This window comes from Aulonocara sp. 'chitande type north' Nkhata Bay, linkage group LG3 (assembly GCF_057382095.1).
Source record: "Aulonocara sp. 'chitande type north' Nkhata Bay isolate Kocher_YH1m ecotype deep benthic linkage group LG3, A_spYH_male_GT1.1, whole genome shotgun sequence".
In the NCBI taxonomy this organism is placed as follows: Eukaryota; Metazoa; Chordata; class Actinopteri; order Cichliformes; family Cichlidae; genus Aulonocara; species Aulonocara sp. 'chitande type north' Nkhata Bay.
In genome coordinates this window covers 7,345,156-7,362,617 of record NC_141346.1, presented here as the reverse complement: position 1 = coordinate 7,362,617, position 17,462 = coordinate 7,345,156, and the positions used below count along the sequence as shown (strand labels likewise).

General features: G+C 43.7%; 1 protein-coding gene across 4 annotated transcripts in view; it reads right to left on the bottom strand.

Moving 5' to 3' along the window:
* LOC147333739 (uncharacterized) overlaps positions 1-17,462 on the bottom strand; it is a 95,849-nt gene that overhangs the window by 16,413 nt on the left and 61,974 nt on the right. Inside the window, exons 3-7 of one of the 4 annotated variants that reach the window (XM_086268539.1) lie at positions 9,062-9,409; positions 5,003-5,335; positions 4,812-4,910; positions 3,764-4,090; positions 1,822-2,148 (exon numbers count right to left, since the gene is read on the bottom strand). In XM_086268539.1, the coding sequence (XP_086124665.1) occupies positions 1,822-2,148; positions 3,764-4,090; positions 4,812-4,910; positions 5,003-5,335; positions 9,062-9,409 (1,434 nt within the window). Of the gene's footprint in view, positions 1-1,821; positions 2,149-3,763; positions 4,091-4,811; positions 4,911-5,002; positions 5,336-9,040; positions 9,441-17,462 lie in introns of those variants that run through there. The other 3 variants (XM_086268568.1, XM_086268548.1, XM_086268559.1) reach the window with 3 other exon arrangements.

The following is a 17,462-nucleotide window of genomic DNA, read 5'->3' as shown; positions in this document are numbered from 1 at the left end:
AGTCATCCTGAAGTTTAACTGAGTAAAGTCTGGGACTGTTTGAAGGAGTGTTTTGGCTCTCCAGAGATCATTTAGTGATCTCTCTCTATGACCTCCTCTCCTCTCTCCTTCCTGTGCTCCTCATTTCTCCTCCACATCCTCTCTTTTCTTCCACCCACTGCTTTCCCACCTGTCTGAACACCTGTGTTGCAAACTGACCAAAGATGAACCCGAGTCTGACCTTTAACCTTTGACCTCACCAACTGAAGAGAACTTTTCTTCTTCTTCAGTTGAATAGAAGAATCAAACAGTGATGTCACAATAATCCATCAGTCTGTTTTGGCCCTGCTCTCTTAAACTTACTGCACTACACTCTTTATGGAAACACATCATTTCCTGTGTGAATTTCAAATTAAAAGCACTCTAACATGTCAGTGGACACAAATGCTTCCTTTCTGAGGGTCTGCATGGGTCACAAAGAGCTCTTTGTGATCTTGAAGCTTTTCAATAGTTTTTCTTTGGCTGTTTGTAAAGTTTTCTGTGTGAACTCTCAGGAATCTGGAGCAGTCTAATAGAAGTCTACTGGGGTACAGAGGGAGGAGCTTCTGTCAGACTCTTTCTGATGAGGAACTGAAGCCGCTCTCATGGTCTCATCAAATCATCAGACTCTGCTGAGAACAACAGTCATGTGACCTCTCAGAACAAACAGCCTGTTAGTTTCCTGCTGCCTCCATCACTCACTTTCATTCACTCTCAATCACACCAACATGTTAAAGCAGCGCTATAGCTCACCTGGCTGAGCAGGTGGGCTGAAGGCGGGGCTTACTACAGGTGCCTGTGTGTCCCTCACTCTCTCCCCACTTTCCTGTCTACTCTCTGCACCTATATAATAAAGGCAAACATGCCTCCAATAGAAACCTTTGCAAACACAAAGTCCCACAGCAGCCCCGTGTTCTCCGGCTAAAATGAGAGTTTTTGTCAGTGGAGTCTGGTGGCTTTAACCACACAAACATTACAGCTGCGCTCAAATATCACAAAGAGCTGTGACAGCAGAGAAACACATGACCATCCTCCAAATATCATCTAGAAACAGAAATGTGTCCACTGTGGGACGTGTGAGGCTGACATTAATATGTCTTAAAGTGGGAGATGAAGAAATGACTCCAGGGCCCAAATCATGGAGACAAACATCAATCCACACTTCACTTTGTTTCCTGTCTCTAAAGTGGGAATATTTCAGTGTGATGAACAAACGGCCTCCAACAAATGAAGCTGATTTCCTTTTCCTGTCTTTTCTCCAGCGGCCTCAGCTTCTTCCTCTTTCCCCTGTCTTCTTCTGCAGACGCTCCTCTGTAGCTTCAAGCTGTTTCTCTTTACAAGGAGAGCTACAAACCTTTGCATCCAGCCACAAACACCCCATGGGCTCCTCTGGATCATCACACTCAGCATTTTCACAATAAAAGCCTCGTATTTATGGCTGCTCCACCCTGACATGTGACAACATCCAAATGACTGGATCAAAGTGTTTGAATGATCTCAGCAGCTTTAAAACTATTGATATTTATACATTTACATTGATTTGGACTAAACTAACAAAACTATTGATTTGATCCAAACTCACATCATGCCAGAGGCTTTTATTTTGAAGGTAGGATCATTTTAATGCTCTTCTTAGTTCATTTAAACACACAGTTGCTCCGCCTCCACATTTTTGGCTTTTAGATCAAAACATCAAAGAATTTATTTTATTTGAATGAACTGAAAATAGATTCAAACTAAAAGCTTTTAGAGAATAAACTCCTGCATGACCTCTGACCTTTGACCTGTATCTACAGCACTGACCTCTGACTTTCAGCTCCACTTGTTTCTTCAGCAGGATGTTTCCCTCCCTGCTGTAGACGGTGCAGGTGTAGGTCCTGTTGTCTCCATCTGTGGGGTGTTTCAGGGTCAGACTGAGGTCTCCAGTTTTCAGCAGGTCTTCATTCATCTTCGTTCGGTCTCTGTAACGCTGGTCCTGTTCTTCAGGCTGGTCAGAGCCGTTCTTATACACGTGGACCTTCCTGTCATATTTGTCCATCCACTCCACTTTAGCATCTTCAGGCAGGTGAAGTGTGGTGTTTAAGGGCAGCTGGACAGACTCCACCCCTGAATCCACCTCCACCTGGGGGACTGAGAGGACAACAAAGCACAACATGAGCTTGGATGGAGACATTTGTGTTGACTCTAACAGGCTGAATGCTGCTGCTTCACTGGGAGCTCACTGTTAGATAGAAAGTGGTCAGTGTGAAGAGGAGACGCAGCAGAAAGATGAAGACTGACAGGAAGAAAGCAGTGAACAGACTGTTGGAGCTGCTGTTAGTGGGACAGGACTTTATTCAGTCTCTGAGGACCAGATTTGACTTGATGAAGCAGAGAAACACAGTCTGAGTGTTTCTGTCACACTCACTTCATCACACAGCTCAGTTTGACAACATGTGGAAGAATTTGATAGAAGCCTTCCTTTAGTAAAAGCACCAAGAAAACACCATGAAAACACCTCACTACACACAAAACTGCAGTACTAGCAAATTGTACATAAAGTATGAAAAGTCAAAGTACTTATTGTGCAGAAAAATGTTCCCATCAGTGTCTGTGGATCAATATTACTGCTGCACATGTTTAAGGCTGAGCTCATTTCAAATCCTTTCTATTGTGTTGAATCTGCAGTAATGCATCATATTCTATAAAATCATATGTTTGTAGTGGCTGTCCTGTGAGGACCACGTCTCTCTAAACAAACAGCTGTTAATGAGCTCACAAACACAGGCCTACAGCTGGATTTGAAAAAGTCCATTCAATAGAAAATCAACAGTCACAGCTGGATTCAAAGGCTTGAGCTCTGTGTGACATGGTTACCTGTCAGCATCTACAGGGGGATTCAAATATGAAGGAAACATGAAGGTGGTGCATTAGAAAAACTGCTGCTTTCAAGCAGAGCAACAAACTGTTTGAACTGATCCAACTTTATTAACACAGACAAAGATTTGTGCATCAGCTGCTGTTTGCTGCTATAGATATAATCCAGCTGATGTGGAGAACTACATGTGACACTGTGATGCAGCCATGAATCTGACTGATTTCTTTCCATTTTCAAAGGTTGATGCATCAGTTAAAGTCCTTAAAAAGCTCAGAAATAAAGAGAAAGGTTGGTTACAGCAAAGAGAGGCACTGGCAGCATTTAAGACACTAAACAAGAGAAACAGATCAGAGAACATCAGACTGAATAAGTGGAATAAAGTGAAACAGAGAACTAACGCTCCCTAAGAATGGAGCTGTCAGAGGAAGAGAGCAGCAAACTGAAAGTCTCTGTTAGCTGCAGAGCTCTGAAACTTCACACAGCTTTGGATGATAACATGGAGAAAGGATGTGGAGATGTTCACACTTCTGCTAGAAATCATCTTCTAGTTATTGTGACTCAGATATGACTGATTATAGATGAGGACCAAAGAAGGTTTTTACTGAGATTTGAGCTGACTTAGCTTAGCCTGTGTTTTAGCCACATGCTAAACAAACACATGTTCAGAAACTAGAAGATGTGACCTTTCAGATGAAGTCTCACACATGAACTTTGCTCCTACAGTTCATCTGCTGAAGCTTTTACATTTGGGAGGAAATCAAATGAAAACCAAAACAGCCACAAACATCAGACATACTAACACTGTGACATTATTGGATGGAGCCACTGAGACTGAACCACCATCATGAGTCTGACCTCTGACCTTTGACCTGTATCTACAGCACTGACCTCTGACTTTCAGCTCCACTTGTTTCCTCAGCAGGATGTTTCCCTCCTTGCTGTAGGCGGTGCAGGTGTAGGTGGAGTTGTCTCCATCTGTGGGGTGTTTCAGGGTCAGACTGAGGTCTCCAGGTTCCAGTAAGTTTCTCTTCATCTTTGTTCGGTTCTTGTATTTATCGTCCTGTTCTTCAGGCTGGTCAGAGCCGTTCTCATACACGTGGACTGTTTCCTCTTCATCATCCTTCCACTCCACTTTAGCATCTTTAGGCAGACAAACTGTGGTTTTTAAGGTCAGCTGGACAGACTCCACCCCTGAATCCACCTCCACCCAGGGGACTGAGAGGACAACAAAGCACAACATGAGCTGTAGTGAAGTTACTAATGTTCTCCTTATGACCTGTTACAGAGGACTTATTTCTGTGCTTGTCCTGTTAGACCTCAGTGTAGACCACAACAGTTTACTGCAAACACACCAGAGTTATTAAAGGAAATTTACTGCAGTGGTTTGAATCACATCTGATAGATTCCAGTTTGTTTATGTAAATGAGGAGTTTTCTTCACATAGAAAACTTTGGCGTGGACTTCCACAGAAAGGTCACCATTTCTGCTGACATTATACTTGGTTTTCTACAACATAATGTAAAGTTATTATATATTATTCACGTTTCTGTTCAGTTGTATTGGTTGTTTTCATTGTAACTTCTGCTGCCCTCCGCTGGTCTCTCTTGTAAAAGAGATTTTAATCCCAGTGAGACTTTTACGTGCATAAATAAAGTCCACATGCAGCCTCTGTGTCAGATCAATGCAGTGAAGCACACACACTGTTTAGTAAAGTCATGTTGTGGAGCTGTTTCACTGATCAATGACTGAGTCTGAAGGAGGTTTTCTGACTTCTGGAACAAACCTGGAAGTTTCTCTTCAGCTCTCTGTATCATCTGTTTGTAACTCTCAACTCTTTCAGCTTCTGGAACAAGTTTGTGTGAGCCGCAGTCGAGGAGCCACCAGAGGACACCTGCTGACCATCGGCATTATGGGTAGTGTAGTAGGAGACACTCACCTGACATGAAATAGTGCCGGAAATAATATATGAGACCTCCAGAAATAACAAGAAGAACCAGGAGAACCAGGAGAGCTGTGGCCCAGGATGGAAATGGTTCTGTGGAGAAACATAAAACAATATCAACATGACTGCTGAACTTTGACCTCAATTTCCTCCACTAACACCTGGTGTTTTTCTACATCTCTGACCTTTGACCTGCAGCACTACTTTGTGTCTCAGGATGTCTTTGTCCCTGTAGATGGTGCAGATGTATCCTCCACTGTCTCTCTCTGTGGGGTATTTCAGGGTCAGACTGAGGTCTCCAGTTCTCAGCAGGTCTTCGTTCATCTTTGTTCGGTCTCTGTAAAAACTGTCCTGGTCATCCAGGTGGTTACTTTTGTTTGGATACACATGAACCACCATCAGTTCAGGGTCAGAGTGAGTCCACTCCACTCTCGTGTCCTGAGGCAGGTCAGCTGTAGTTTTGCAGGGCAGAATGACAGACTCTGAGCCTTCCTCCACCTCCACCTCCACCTGGTGGTCTGAGAGGACAATAAACCACAGTATCAGGTGTAGAAGCAGCAGCAGTCACACTGATGGTAACTGAAGCACGGCTGAGTATCTACACAGCAAATCTCTGGAGTTAAATATCCTGGAGTTTATTTTTCACCTTATACTACAGTCAGTGTTGGGGAGTACTCTAAAGCGGTGTAATATTTAGGTGTTCATTCACTGGGTGCTAAGGAGTCTAATTCAACACATTGCTGGTGTTGTTTGTCTGTCGACTGTTACCGCGTCTATCTGTGTTTCTTTCTTGGACTCCGACATGTAGGAGGTAAAAATACTTTATTTACTTTGGGATTTTCTGAGAGTGTAGTGATGTTATTTATATATATTTGGTTGCATGTATGCATAAGTAAAATATAAAGTTAACCAACTAGCACTACATGTGTTTTCTGTATGTTGTGCTGATTTGGAGATAGCAGCTAGGCTAAAGCTAGTCAAAAGTTAGCTAACTAACTTATCTTACTGTATTTTAAGATACACATTTCATGTTGTCAATGAAAACGTTTATTTCTATTTCTTAATTTTAACACTAACGTTTAATTTAACGTTAGCTAACTACAGTAATATTCTGTTTAGACTCATGGTAATGGCCGTATTTAACCAAAGAGAGGTGCAGCCTGCACTGATGAGATGTTGAGGTACCATTAACATCAGTTAGTTAGTCCTGCTGCACACTGAGATATGCACACAACCCTGTCTGCAGAACTGTAAAGACAAGGACACAGCAAACATGCGGTCACATAGTCTGCTAAACCAGCCTAGCTAAATAGATTTTAAGCAATATTTAGTGTGGACAGGCTAGCTCAATGTAAGAAAGTGTTTATTGATTAAGTTATACACAGTTTACATAAAGTTACCATATACAACCTCTTCTTCTTGTGTTGTGTTTCACATTAGTAAAGATATTTTTTTTCGTGGGTGGCCAAGATGTTGATAAAAGTAAAACACAGAGAGACAAAGAAATATGCAAAATTGGAAGAAGTTAGCTTCACAGATTTTATGAGTGCAGGTAAGTTATGGTTTGTACTAAGTCATTAAAGAGGAAATGATAATGTTGTTAGTAACTGAGTGATGATTTTACTTCAGTGCAGCAGAAGTTTCTCATACCAGAAAATGCAGCACTGAAAGTCACGGATGAGCAGGGTATAGAGGTGGATGAGGATGTCTTTCCTGCACTTGCAGCAGGCAAAGAGGTGTGTTTGTCATCTATACAGCTGAAGGTAAGTAAATATATGCTCTGATAGATTTTGAAGGATTTGATTTGTACAGTTACTCTTAAATAAACATTTTTAATTTGTCTAATATCCTGTGGTAACAATCACAAAATGCTGCTTTCATGGCTCAACAGTAAGTTGGATTTATCACATGCATTTCAGACATCCTGGAAACACAATCATCCAAGAAGCTGCGCGACTGCTCACACCTAACACACTATGTGACACTCATACCTTGTGGTATGTAAATTGTATATTACCATAATAAAATACAAGATAACCATCTGTTCTCCTGGGAGAAAGTATACTTTAATCAAAGCGTGCAGTTTACTGGCCCTGTGTGCATAAATGGCATCTTTGTTGTGTTGTGTTTTTGATTGTAGATACCTTATATTGTAATATTTTTATTTGTCACCCTCAGATTTGACTGTCCTGAAGCAACATGTGGAAGAGTCCTCCTCTCCAAGTCTAACAGATACACTGTCTGTCTCAACCACCAGCAGTCAGAGCAGTGACACAAGTGATGCCGGACTTCAAACGGTTCAGCCTCTATTGGACAGCATACATGAAAGAAATGTAGATACGGTACTTAATTGACTTATACTTGACTCTTTAGTTGCCATTGAGCTATAGTCAAAATCTCTACCATTGGCCAGATTGATATTGTTTCTATCTATAGCCCTATAAGCGTAAAAACTATAATCTCTATCAAAAAAGGAAAGTTTGGAGTCTAACCTTAGAAGTAGAGAGGGTGTCTGGGATCTTTTGCTTTTACTCTTGAATGGTTTCATAAAATATTCACTGGATCTTTCTCTGGGACAGCCAGTCCACTGAAAAAGATGCTTTCTATTTAGTTTTTTACAAATGTCTCTCAAATGAGTAAATGCTTTGTTTGTGTATAATGAACTTACAGGAAAGTCTATTGAAACTATTTCAAGTGTTTCCGTCAGGCAGCAGCTGTCTGAGATGATGGTTGATAAATGTAACAGATAAAAACTTAAGCAGAACAATATCAAAATATAAACATCAGTCCTACAGTTTTATGCCATTAACTCTGCAGTCCCCTCGCTGTTACCTGAACCCCGCTATGATTTACACTATGTTAGGTATTTTAGTACCATGGGAGCATTTACTGGATATTGTTTTATAATGACATTATACAGGAAAACTCTGTCATTCAATAAGGCCCCTTTGTTTTAGTTATTTTTCTCTTTGACCCAAGAATTGATGTGTGAGAATCACAGGCTGGTACAAGGTTGAAATACCACAGAGATCACTCCCTCAGCTACATTAGTTTCTAAATCTCTTAGGAGACGCCTGTTGAAGGCCAGATGGTTTGTTTCAGAATTCACTAATGAAAGAACTCTTTATTTCGTGCCTTGAAAATATGTCGCTGAGATAATCATAATTGTAGCTGAACTGATAAACTATACAAAGGGTACTTCTTCACCCAAGGGCAGGAACACACTTCCTTATCTTGGTCTGTACTGGTTTAAACTGAGAATCTGCTGTCTCATGAATTTTTCCCTCTATATAAACTGTTGTACTTGAGAATAAAGTTGAGTCGATTTGGGAAGACAACCTGAAGCAGTCTCTGTTTTCTTGTTCTCCCAAGCTGCTCCCGAGCTTGTACTAACACGCTGAAAGGCATGCTTGAATGTTACTTGAGAATATATTTGACTGTGTTATAGATTAAGGGACAATCTCTGCTGATAGACGCCCACGCCTCGGAGGAAGCCGATCCACGGATTAGGCCCTGGAAGCCGTTTCCTTCACACTACATATCCTAAAACAGCACGGTGGCACGGTGGTTAGCACTGTTGCCGCACAGCAAGAAGGTCCTGAGTTCAATTCCAACATCAGGCTGGGGTCTTTCTGTGTGGAGTTTGCACTAGGTATGAATGTGAGTGTGAATGGTTGTCTGTCCCTGTGTGTTGGCCCTGCGACAGACTGGCGACTTGTCCAGGGTGTACCCTGCCTCTCGCCCTATGACAGCTGGGATAGGCTCCAGCGCCCCCTGCGAACCTGAAAAGGATAAGCGGGAGCGAATGGATGGATGGATGGATCCTAAAACAGCAGTTATTAACCTGAGAGTCTCAGTGACATCAGGACCAGCTGGATGAAACATGATGACCCGTCTCTGCTCTGTCTGCGTTTCATAGCAGCTCCTCCAGTCTGAGTCTGTACAACATCAGGACACTTCCTGCTGCTCTGTGAGCTGCAGTGAGGCTTAGAGAGCTCATGCTCTCCACTGTGTACAGTGTGTAAATGTTGCGAGTGTAACCCTGCACATGCAGTAAAGACTGCAGCTGTTGTAGCAGAGACATCCTGTTTGCACTGAGGTTAGCTCTGAGCTACATGTTGCTGCTGGTTTTTCAGGTTAGTCACAACAATTTACAAAACTTCAGTTTGACCTCTTACTCTGAGATGTCACATAGATAACAGGCTCCATGTGGAGTCTCTAACCCACCCAGAGTTCTGACTGACCTTTGACCTGCAGCTGTATATCTCTCAGTCGCAGTTCTTCTCTCTCATCACTGATGGAGCAGGTGTAGTTGCCACTGTCAGTCTTTGTTGGTTTTCTCAGAGTGAGGCTGAAGTCTCCAGTGTCCAGAGCATCAGACCTCATTGATGTGCGCCCGCTGTAACGCTGGTTTTGCCCTGTAAGATCGTCTCCTTCTCGTCGTAGATGGACAGATTTGGGATCAAGATCAGAGCGAGTCCACATCACTGTGGGATCATCTTCAGGTATAAAACCTGAGTACTGACAGGGAAGCAGGACAGATCTTTCCCCCTCATTCACCTCCACCACCACAGCCAGGGCATGCTGGGAAACTGAGGACACATAAACACAAATTAACTGCATGCAGTGGGTTTGTCTCAGAGCCCACATTTATCAGCAGGACACAGAGACCAGTTTTATAGTCAGACACTCAAATTGAATGCATTTATTTATTAAATCTGAACATTTAATCTGTGAACACCTGACAGATTAAACTGAGTGTGTCTGTGCTCATGAACCAGCCTCAGTTTGGTGCATTTTACTGAGTTTACAGAAAATGTTGGAAAATGTGACTCTTCCTGGTCTTTATTTTCTAAGCACTTCCTTTAAACTCTGCTGTATCTTCATCTTTGTTAAATGTTTTGGAGGACCTGAAGGTTTTCTGCTCCCTCTGAAGAGTTCACTGTGACAGTCTGCCATCACGATGAGCTGTACTGAAACCTCATGTTCCCTTTGAACTGAACGTACTCTCATGATCCATCTCTCTGAGACAGACCACCAACTGGCAGAATGAGTCACATGAACACAGCCAACATGTTTTTCATCACAAATACAAAAAACTGCAGCTAACACAACACAAACACGGACTGGTGATAAATGAACTTAAAACCCAGAATGAAGCGTCTCAGTAAGGTGTTGGGATTCTGTGAGCCTCCAGATCAGCTTCACTGCTGCTCAGCATTGTTTCTGTGAGGAGGGATGAGCACTGTTCTTCTGAAATATTCTCTTATTCAGAGACAGATTTACTAAGAGGCGAAGGCTAAAAGGCTGCAACTGCAAAACTATCCCACCAGGAGCAGAAAGGTCTGTCAGTTATTTTATTTTAGTGTTTTGATTCTGTTAATGCTTCCCCAGTATGTACTGTTCCCTTTAAAGCAGAGTACTGTGTGTGCTGTCAGGTGACTCCACACTGTCCAGTCTCTTTGTGTGCTCCAAAAATCCTGTTTTGCTCAGGATAATTCTTCACTGAGAGACGTGACCCGGTCATATCTGTATTGCAACCATAATTAAAGCGGTTCCAGTTCTCCAAATAAAAAGTGTCACAGCCATCTCATGTAATTGGGAGCGGGGCCTGGGTCTCTACAGTTTAGGTTACTCACGATATTACCTGCTCAGAACCCAAAATATGAACTATGTACATAAACCACAAGACAAGGATTTCATCTGAAATGCATCAGTTTGACTTTATTTCAGGACAAAATAAAGGAAATAAGTTAATTCAATTGGGTTTAGTGTTATTTTAATATGTACCACTGATGAAGTGGTATTCATTACAGTTCATTCACTACAATTTCTAATACCAAATAAAACTAGATAATTAAACACTATGGTGGGCCCACACTCACTCTCACCCATGCACACCTTAATTACAACAGTCTCTAATGATCTGAAAATAAAACCCTGGTTGCCTGCTTGGATCATGACAGACACATGCGCTGTGGCCTAAAACCAAATGGCCACTTCATTTGTAAACACACAATAAAATAAAAGGCACATGGAAATATCAGTACTCACGGCTTAAGATAGTTCAAAGAGACAGGCAGGAGAAAAGGGATCAAGAAATGCACTTAAATACCCAGGATCCTGATCTCCAAAGATGGAAAACAGTTTAATTTTGAGCATATTTTGGTAAAACTATAGGTGGCAAAAGTACACACATTCTGTAGTTAAGTAGAAGTACAAATACTACTGTTAAAAAATACTGTATTTTTTGGATTATAAGGCGAACTGTCGATGAAGGGGTCTGTTTTCATACATAAGGCGGACTGGATTATAAGGTGCATTAAGGAAAACAAAACAGTCAGATAAGTCAAACTTTACTCAACTCATTCTTCTTGCTTCCTCCACTTCTGCACCATTACCTCTATTCCCATGTTGTTGCAGTATATGAATGACTAACCTCGTATTGTGGAAGGATTATCTCAGTTGTTCTCCTGACTGAAGTTTGGTCTGTTTACAGCATCCTGCCATGCGATTGCATTTGTCTCTAACAATCAGGAATCCTTACGTTAACTTTTATCAAGTGGAAAAAAGTTAGCGTTCATCCTCCAGGTTTCCAGCTTTGTACCTTACCAAAATCGTGCTAAAACATTTTTTGACAGATTTTTCAGCACCATATGCCACAAAAAATCGGTTTGAGGTCAGTAAGCACTACCAGAATTCATACATAAGGTGCACCAGATTATATGGCGCACTATCAATTTTGGAGAAAATTAAAGGATTTTAAGTGTGCCTTGTAGTGTTGAATATAATTTGACTTCAACAAATTTATATTTTGCCAAGATTGACATCTTTGTTTGTTTCATTAGCTTAGCTGGAGTGAACCCATGAAAATAATTTCATTTTATTTATTTGAACTTAATTTGTGGTGTAGGTAATTTGATTGTGCTTTTCTGTTAATAAATGAATGAGTCATTTGTGTGTTTTGACACTGAGTGATAAATCAAGTGAAATTGCTACAGATCCATGAAAGTAAAGCTAGTTTGACACTGAAGTTTTTTTGTTTCTTTACAGGGAGTGCAGAATTATTAGGCAAGTTGTATTTTTGAGGAATAATTTTATTATTGAACAACAACCATGTTCTCAATGAACCCAAAAAACTCATTAATATCAAAGCTGAATGTTTTTGGAAGTAGTTTTTAGTTTTTAGTTTTAGCTATTTTAGGGGGATATCTGTGTGTGCAGGTGACTATTACTGTGCATAATTATTAGGCAACTTAACAAAAAACAAATATATACCCATTTCAATTATTTATTTTTACCAGTGAAACCAACATAACATCTCCACATTCACAAATATACATTTCTGACATTCAAAAACAAAACAAAAACAAATCAGCGACCAATATAGCCACCTTTCTTTGCAAGGACACTCAAAAGCCTGCCATCCATGGATTCTGTCAGTGTTTTGATCTGTTCACCATCAACATTGCGTGCAGCAGCAACCACAGCCTCCCAGACACTGTTCAGAGAGGTGTACTGTTTTCCCTCCTTGTAAATCTCACATTTGATGATGGACCACAGGTTCTCAATGGGGTTCAGATCAGGTGAACAAGGTGGCCATGTCATTAGTTTTTCTTCTTTTATACCCTTTCTTGCCAGCCACGCTGTGGAGTACTTGGACGCGTGTGATGGAGCATTGTCCTGCATGAAAATCATGTTTTTCTTGAAGGATGCAGACTTCTTCCTGTACCACTGCTTGAAGAAGGTGTCTTCCAGAAACTGGCAGTAGGACTGGGAGTTGAGCTTGACTCCATCCTCAACCCGAAAAGGCCCCACAAGCTCATCTTTGATGATACCAGCCCAAACCAGTACTCCACCTCCACCTTGCTGGCGTCTGAGTCGGACTGGAGCTCTCTGCCCTTTACCAATCCAGCCACGGGCCCATCCATCTGGCCCATCAAGACTCACTCTCATTTCATCAGTCCATAAAACCTTAGAAAAACCAGTCTTGAGATATTTCTTGGCCCAGTCTTGACGTTTCAGCTTGTGTGTCTTGTTCAGTGGTGGTCGTCTTTCAGCCTTTCTTACCTTGGCCATGTCTCTGAGTATTGCACACCTTGTGCTTTTGGGCACTCCAGTGATGTTGCAGCTCTGAAATATGGCCAAACTGGTGGCAAGTGGCATCTTGGCAGCTGCACGCTTGACTTTTCTCAGTTCATGGGCAGTTATTTTGCACCTTGGTTTTTCCACACGCTTCTTGCGACCCTGTTGACTATTTTGAATGAAACGCTTGATTGTTCGATGATCACGCTTCAGAAGCTTTGCAGTTTTGAGACTGCTGCATCCCTCTGCAAGATATCTCACTATTTTTGACTTTTCTGAGCCTGTCAAGTCCTTCTTTTGACCAATTTTGCCAAAGGAAAGGATGTTGCCTAATAATTATGCACACCTGATATAGGGTGTTGATGTCATTAGACCACACCCCTTCTCATTACAGAGATGCACATCACCTAATATGCTTAATTGGTACTAGGCTTTCGAGCCTATACAGCTTGGAGTAAGACAACATGCATGAAGAGGATGATGTGGACAAAATACTCATTTGCCTAATAATTCTGCACTCCCTGTAGTGCTGTCAGCATTACTCTCGTTAAAATGACATTAAAGCCATAACGTGGCAAATCTCCGTTGACGAGCCCCCGTGTGTGGGGCTGGACGGCGTCAACACATTAACAAGCTAATTGCGTGAACGCACTAGTTCCCACCAATGTAATTGAGCATTGCGTGGCACATCCGACATACTGTTTTACTTTTGTCCATGACGCGCTTACCATCAGGGTCATACTGCTTCACATGAACACCAAGATAGTTCCAAACGCCAGATCTGAATGAGGGTGGGGGAGGTTCAATTTGCCATGTTGCAACGAGTTTAGCTTCTGTCTTGCTAGCTTCCGCTGCGCTCAGTGGACATGCACTCAACAGTGCAGCCTAAGCAGAGTAGTCGAACGCAGATCCACTGTGTGCTCAACAGAGAAAGCATCGTCAGAAAAAAAGTTGATAAAATAAATAAAAAAAATTGTATTGTCCTTGAATCAATTGTATTGTCGATTCAATCGATTCAAGGTAGCAATTCCTCCTTGAATCGCTACCTTATCGTGGTGGAGGGGTTTGTGTGTTCCAGGGATCCCAGGGGCTATGTTGTCTGGGGGCTTTTGCCCCCTGGTAGGGTCTCCCATGGCAAATTGGTCCTGGGTGAGGGACCAGACAAAGAGCGATTCAGAAGACCCTTGTGAAAAGAACATCGAGGGAACAGTTTACCCTGCCCGGGATAGGGATTTTTTTTTTTTTTTTTTTGTGTCCCGTTTGGATCTTTAGCCATCAGAATTGTTGTCTTAAGGCCAAGAAAGATGCCAAGCGGATTTATTTTACCAAGTGGATCATCATGGCCTTGCCATATTGGTCCATTTGATTGACCTTTATTATAATTATGAATTTATTTTATTTTCAGTTGCTACAAACGGGACAGGCATGACTGGGGGACAGGACAGGGGGAAAGAATGAAAGAAAGAGAGGGAGAGAAAGAAAACCAAAGGGGAGAAGAGACGGTGAGAAGGGGGGGAAGAAAGAAAAAAAAAAAAACAAAAAAAAAAAAACACCTGGGTCACCTGTATGGAGAAAAAAAACACAAGAGAAAGCAAACAACAAAGAGCAACATAATAAAAAAAAAGCACCATCACAATAAACTAGCTAGCAGTAGATATCAGTAGATACTAAATGATAAACGATATTGTGCAGCACGCAAGATAGACAGCGCACAATGTGCTTTGAGGCAGCAGCCAAGAAAGCTCTAGTCCGCGCCTGTGAATACCCATGTGTACACCTGTGTGCATAGCTGTGTGGATCAGCATGCTTGCATTCCAAAGGTTTCTCCATGTAACGATCTGCTAGGGAGTGTGGGGAGCCACAGCCCCGTCCTCCAGGGCATGAAGCAGGTATGGAGGAGATCAAAACTCCAGACATCCAGAGGCCCCCAGAACACAAGAGACCAAGGAAGACCAACAGAGGGGCAGCCGCGCCACTGTCCCAGTAAGAGCTGAGGAGAGTCCCAGATGAGGGCTCACTCAGCAGCCGCAGAGCAGAAGCCAGGGGGAGTTGCAGTGACGCACCCGTGAGCTCCGCCGGCAGCCAGCTGTGCCTGAGTGACCGAGCCCCAGGCCGAGAGGCCGGGGGCACCCCACCTCCGAAGTGGCCCGAGCGAGCCCCAGGCCCCGATAAGCGGCCGCCAAGGAGTGAGCCAGTGTGTACCCGGACGCCCACCCCCAGACACAAAGAACCACCAACGCACCGACACCTGAGGGAGTCCGCCACTGGCAGGGGAAGTGGTGGTGGGTGGAGATAGGCCTCCAAACCTTGGAGGGCCTGAGATGTCCCCAGAGAGGTGGCGTCTGATACCCAACCTGACATATAGACACAGACATACAGGCACACACAGATACAAACATCCATTCCCACCCTCATGCTCTCATATGCACTTACTCCACACTCAACCAACGTGGAGACAGACATAAAGAGACGCTGTACACACGATCACACTCCCCAAGCGTACTCTACGAACCGGGTCTAGGTACCCTTGCCCCTGGAGGGGGGAACTGCACCCAGACCCAGGTGGTGTTACCCTTTTCCCTGCGGTGGGGAGAGGCAGACCGCCCCGACTCCTCAGCAGCAGGGAGGCCCCACACTCCAGACCGCAGTCGGACGGCCAACTCCTCCTCCTAGCCCCCCCGCTCCAGCAGGCCGCAGAGAATGGGGGTGAGAGAAGACTCCAAACCTCCCTCCACCCGCTCATTGTAGTGTTGATGCATGTGTGTTCTAAGGTGCAATTAAAACCAAGGAGGGCATGGAGCTACCTGCCAGAGAGCAGCAGGTAAGCGCATAGTCCCTCCTGCTAGCCCTCAATGTCTACGTGTATTTAAAATTGAGAGGTGGGCAACGACGCCAGGGGTGAGGTGTACACCCTGATGGTAATTTGGACTCCGTGTATCGTGCCCCCCCCCCAAGATCCTATATGTATGTGTAATGAGAGTGTGAGTAATGTGAATGTCTAAGTTGTGGGATAAAATTGAGGCAGAGGCAGCCAGAAGGGGACAGAGGGGGGGGGGGGGGGGGTAGCCTCCTCTGCACCCTGGTGACATACCCCTACTCCAAGGCCCTGCATGTGTGGGTGGTTGTGGTGGAGCAGGAAAAGGGAGGTAGCTGGAGATGGGGAGGGAAGGAAGGGAGGGGCCCGGGATAGGGTTACCGGGGCCCCGCCCTGGAGCAAGGCCCGGGGAAGGTGCCCGAGGGCGAGCGTCTGGTGGCCGAGATGAAATATTATTTTAAATTCATAATCTATGTTACTATTCATAATCCTTATTATTACTGTTGCATCATTTTTGATTTATCATTATTGTCATTTCATTGACACATTTATTGAAAGTGGTGAGGTTATATTAAAGTCTGTATTTCAGGTTTTAGCCTAAGCACATGATAATCTTTCATTGCAGGTGCAACTGTAATCATGTTATACACATATTGCATAATTAAAGGGTTGAAGCTCGGTCAAGTTAATTAATGGTTTGAAGCTACGGGCAGCGCGATGTCTGGCCGATCAATGGAGCAAAGTTCAGCTATTGAAAGGTTGCCTACATGTTTACAGTATAATTTACTACATATTGCCTGTGTGCATTCAGCAGCCTCCTGCATTGGAGTTTGCCTGGTAACAGATGTCTCAAACGGAGTCAGGAGGTATGCTTCTAAAATGTCTTTGTTTGTTGAGGGAGGTCATGTACTGAGGTTAAAATACAGACATAAGTCTGCCTGCACACAGACTTGTTTTGCTTGTAAACGGTATGCTCATGTTCTGTTCTGAAGTGCAGAGAGTAGAATAACAGGAAGCATCTGGAGGAACAGAGGAAGTAGCGGTTCCTTTTTAGAATATGTCCTCGCTGGAGTTACTGGTCATCATAAGTATAAATATCACACCCACCTATTGTCAGGCGGGAGATGGAGCCTGATGTTTTGCAGAGCCCATCTTCACCACATACAGTATATGTGCTTTAATAAAATCATTTGTGTTGACCCACTATGGATTTTCAGTCGTATGTCTCTTCCTCAAAAATTCGAACAGCGACAGAGACCAGACAAAGAGCGATTCAGAGGACCCTTATTAAAAGAACATCGAGGGAACAGTTTACCCTGCCCGGGATAGGGTTACCGGGGCCCCGCCCTGGAGCCAGGTCCGGGGAGGGTGCCCGAGGGCGAGCGTCTGGTGGCTGGGCCTTAGTCCACGGGGCCCAGAAGGGCACAGCCCAAAGAGGAGACATGAGCCCATCCTCCCGCAGGCCCACCACCCGCAGGAGGCACCATAGGGGTCGGGTGCATTGTGTGCCGGGTGGCAGCCAGGAGCGGAGGCCCTGGCGGACTGACCCCCGGCTGCCAAGACTGGCAATAGGGACATGGAATGTGGGGAAGGATCCTGACTTAGTGGCGTGGAGAGGCCATGGAGAAAGACTTCCGGACTGCCTCGAAGAGATTCTGGCAAACCGTCAGGCCTCTCAGGAGGGGAAAGCGGTGCACTACCTGCACTGTGTATAGTGCTGGCGGAGCGCTGCTGATGTCGACTGA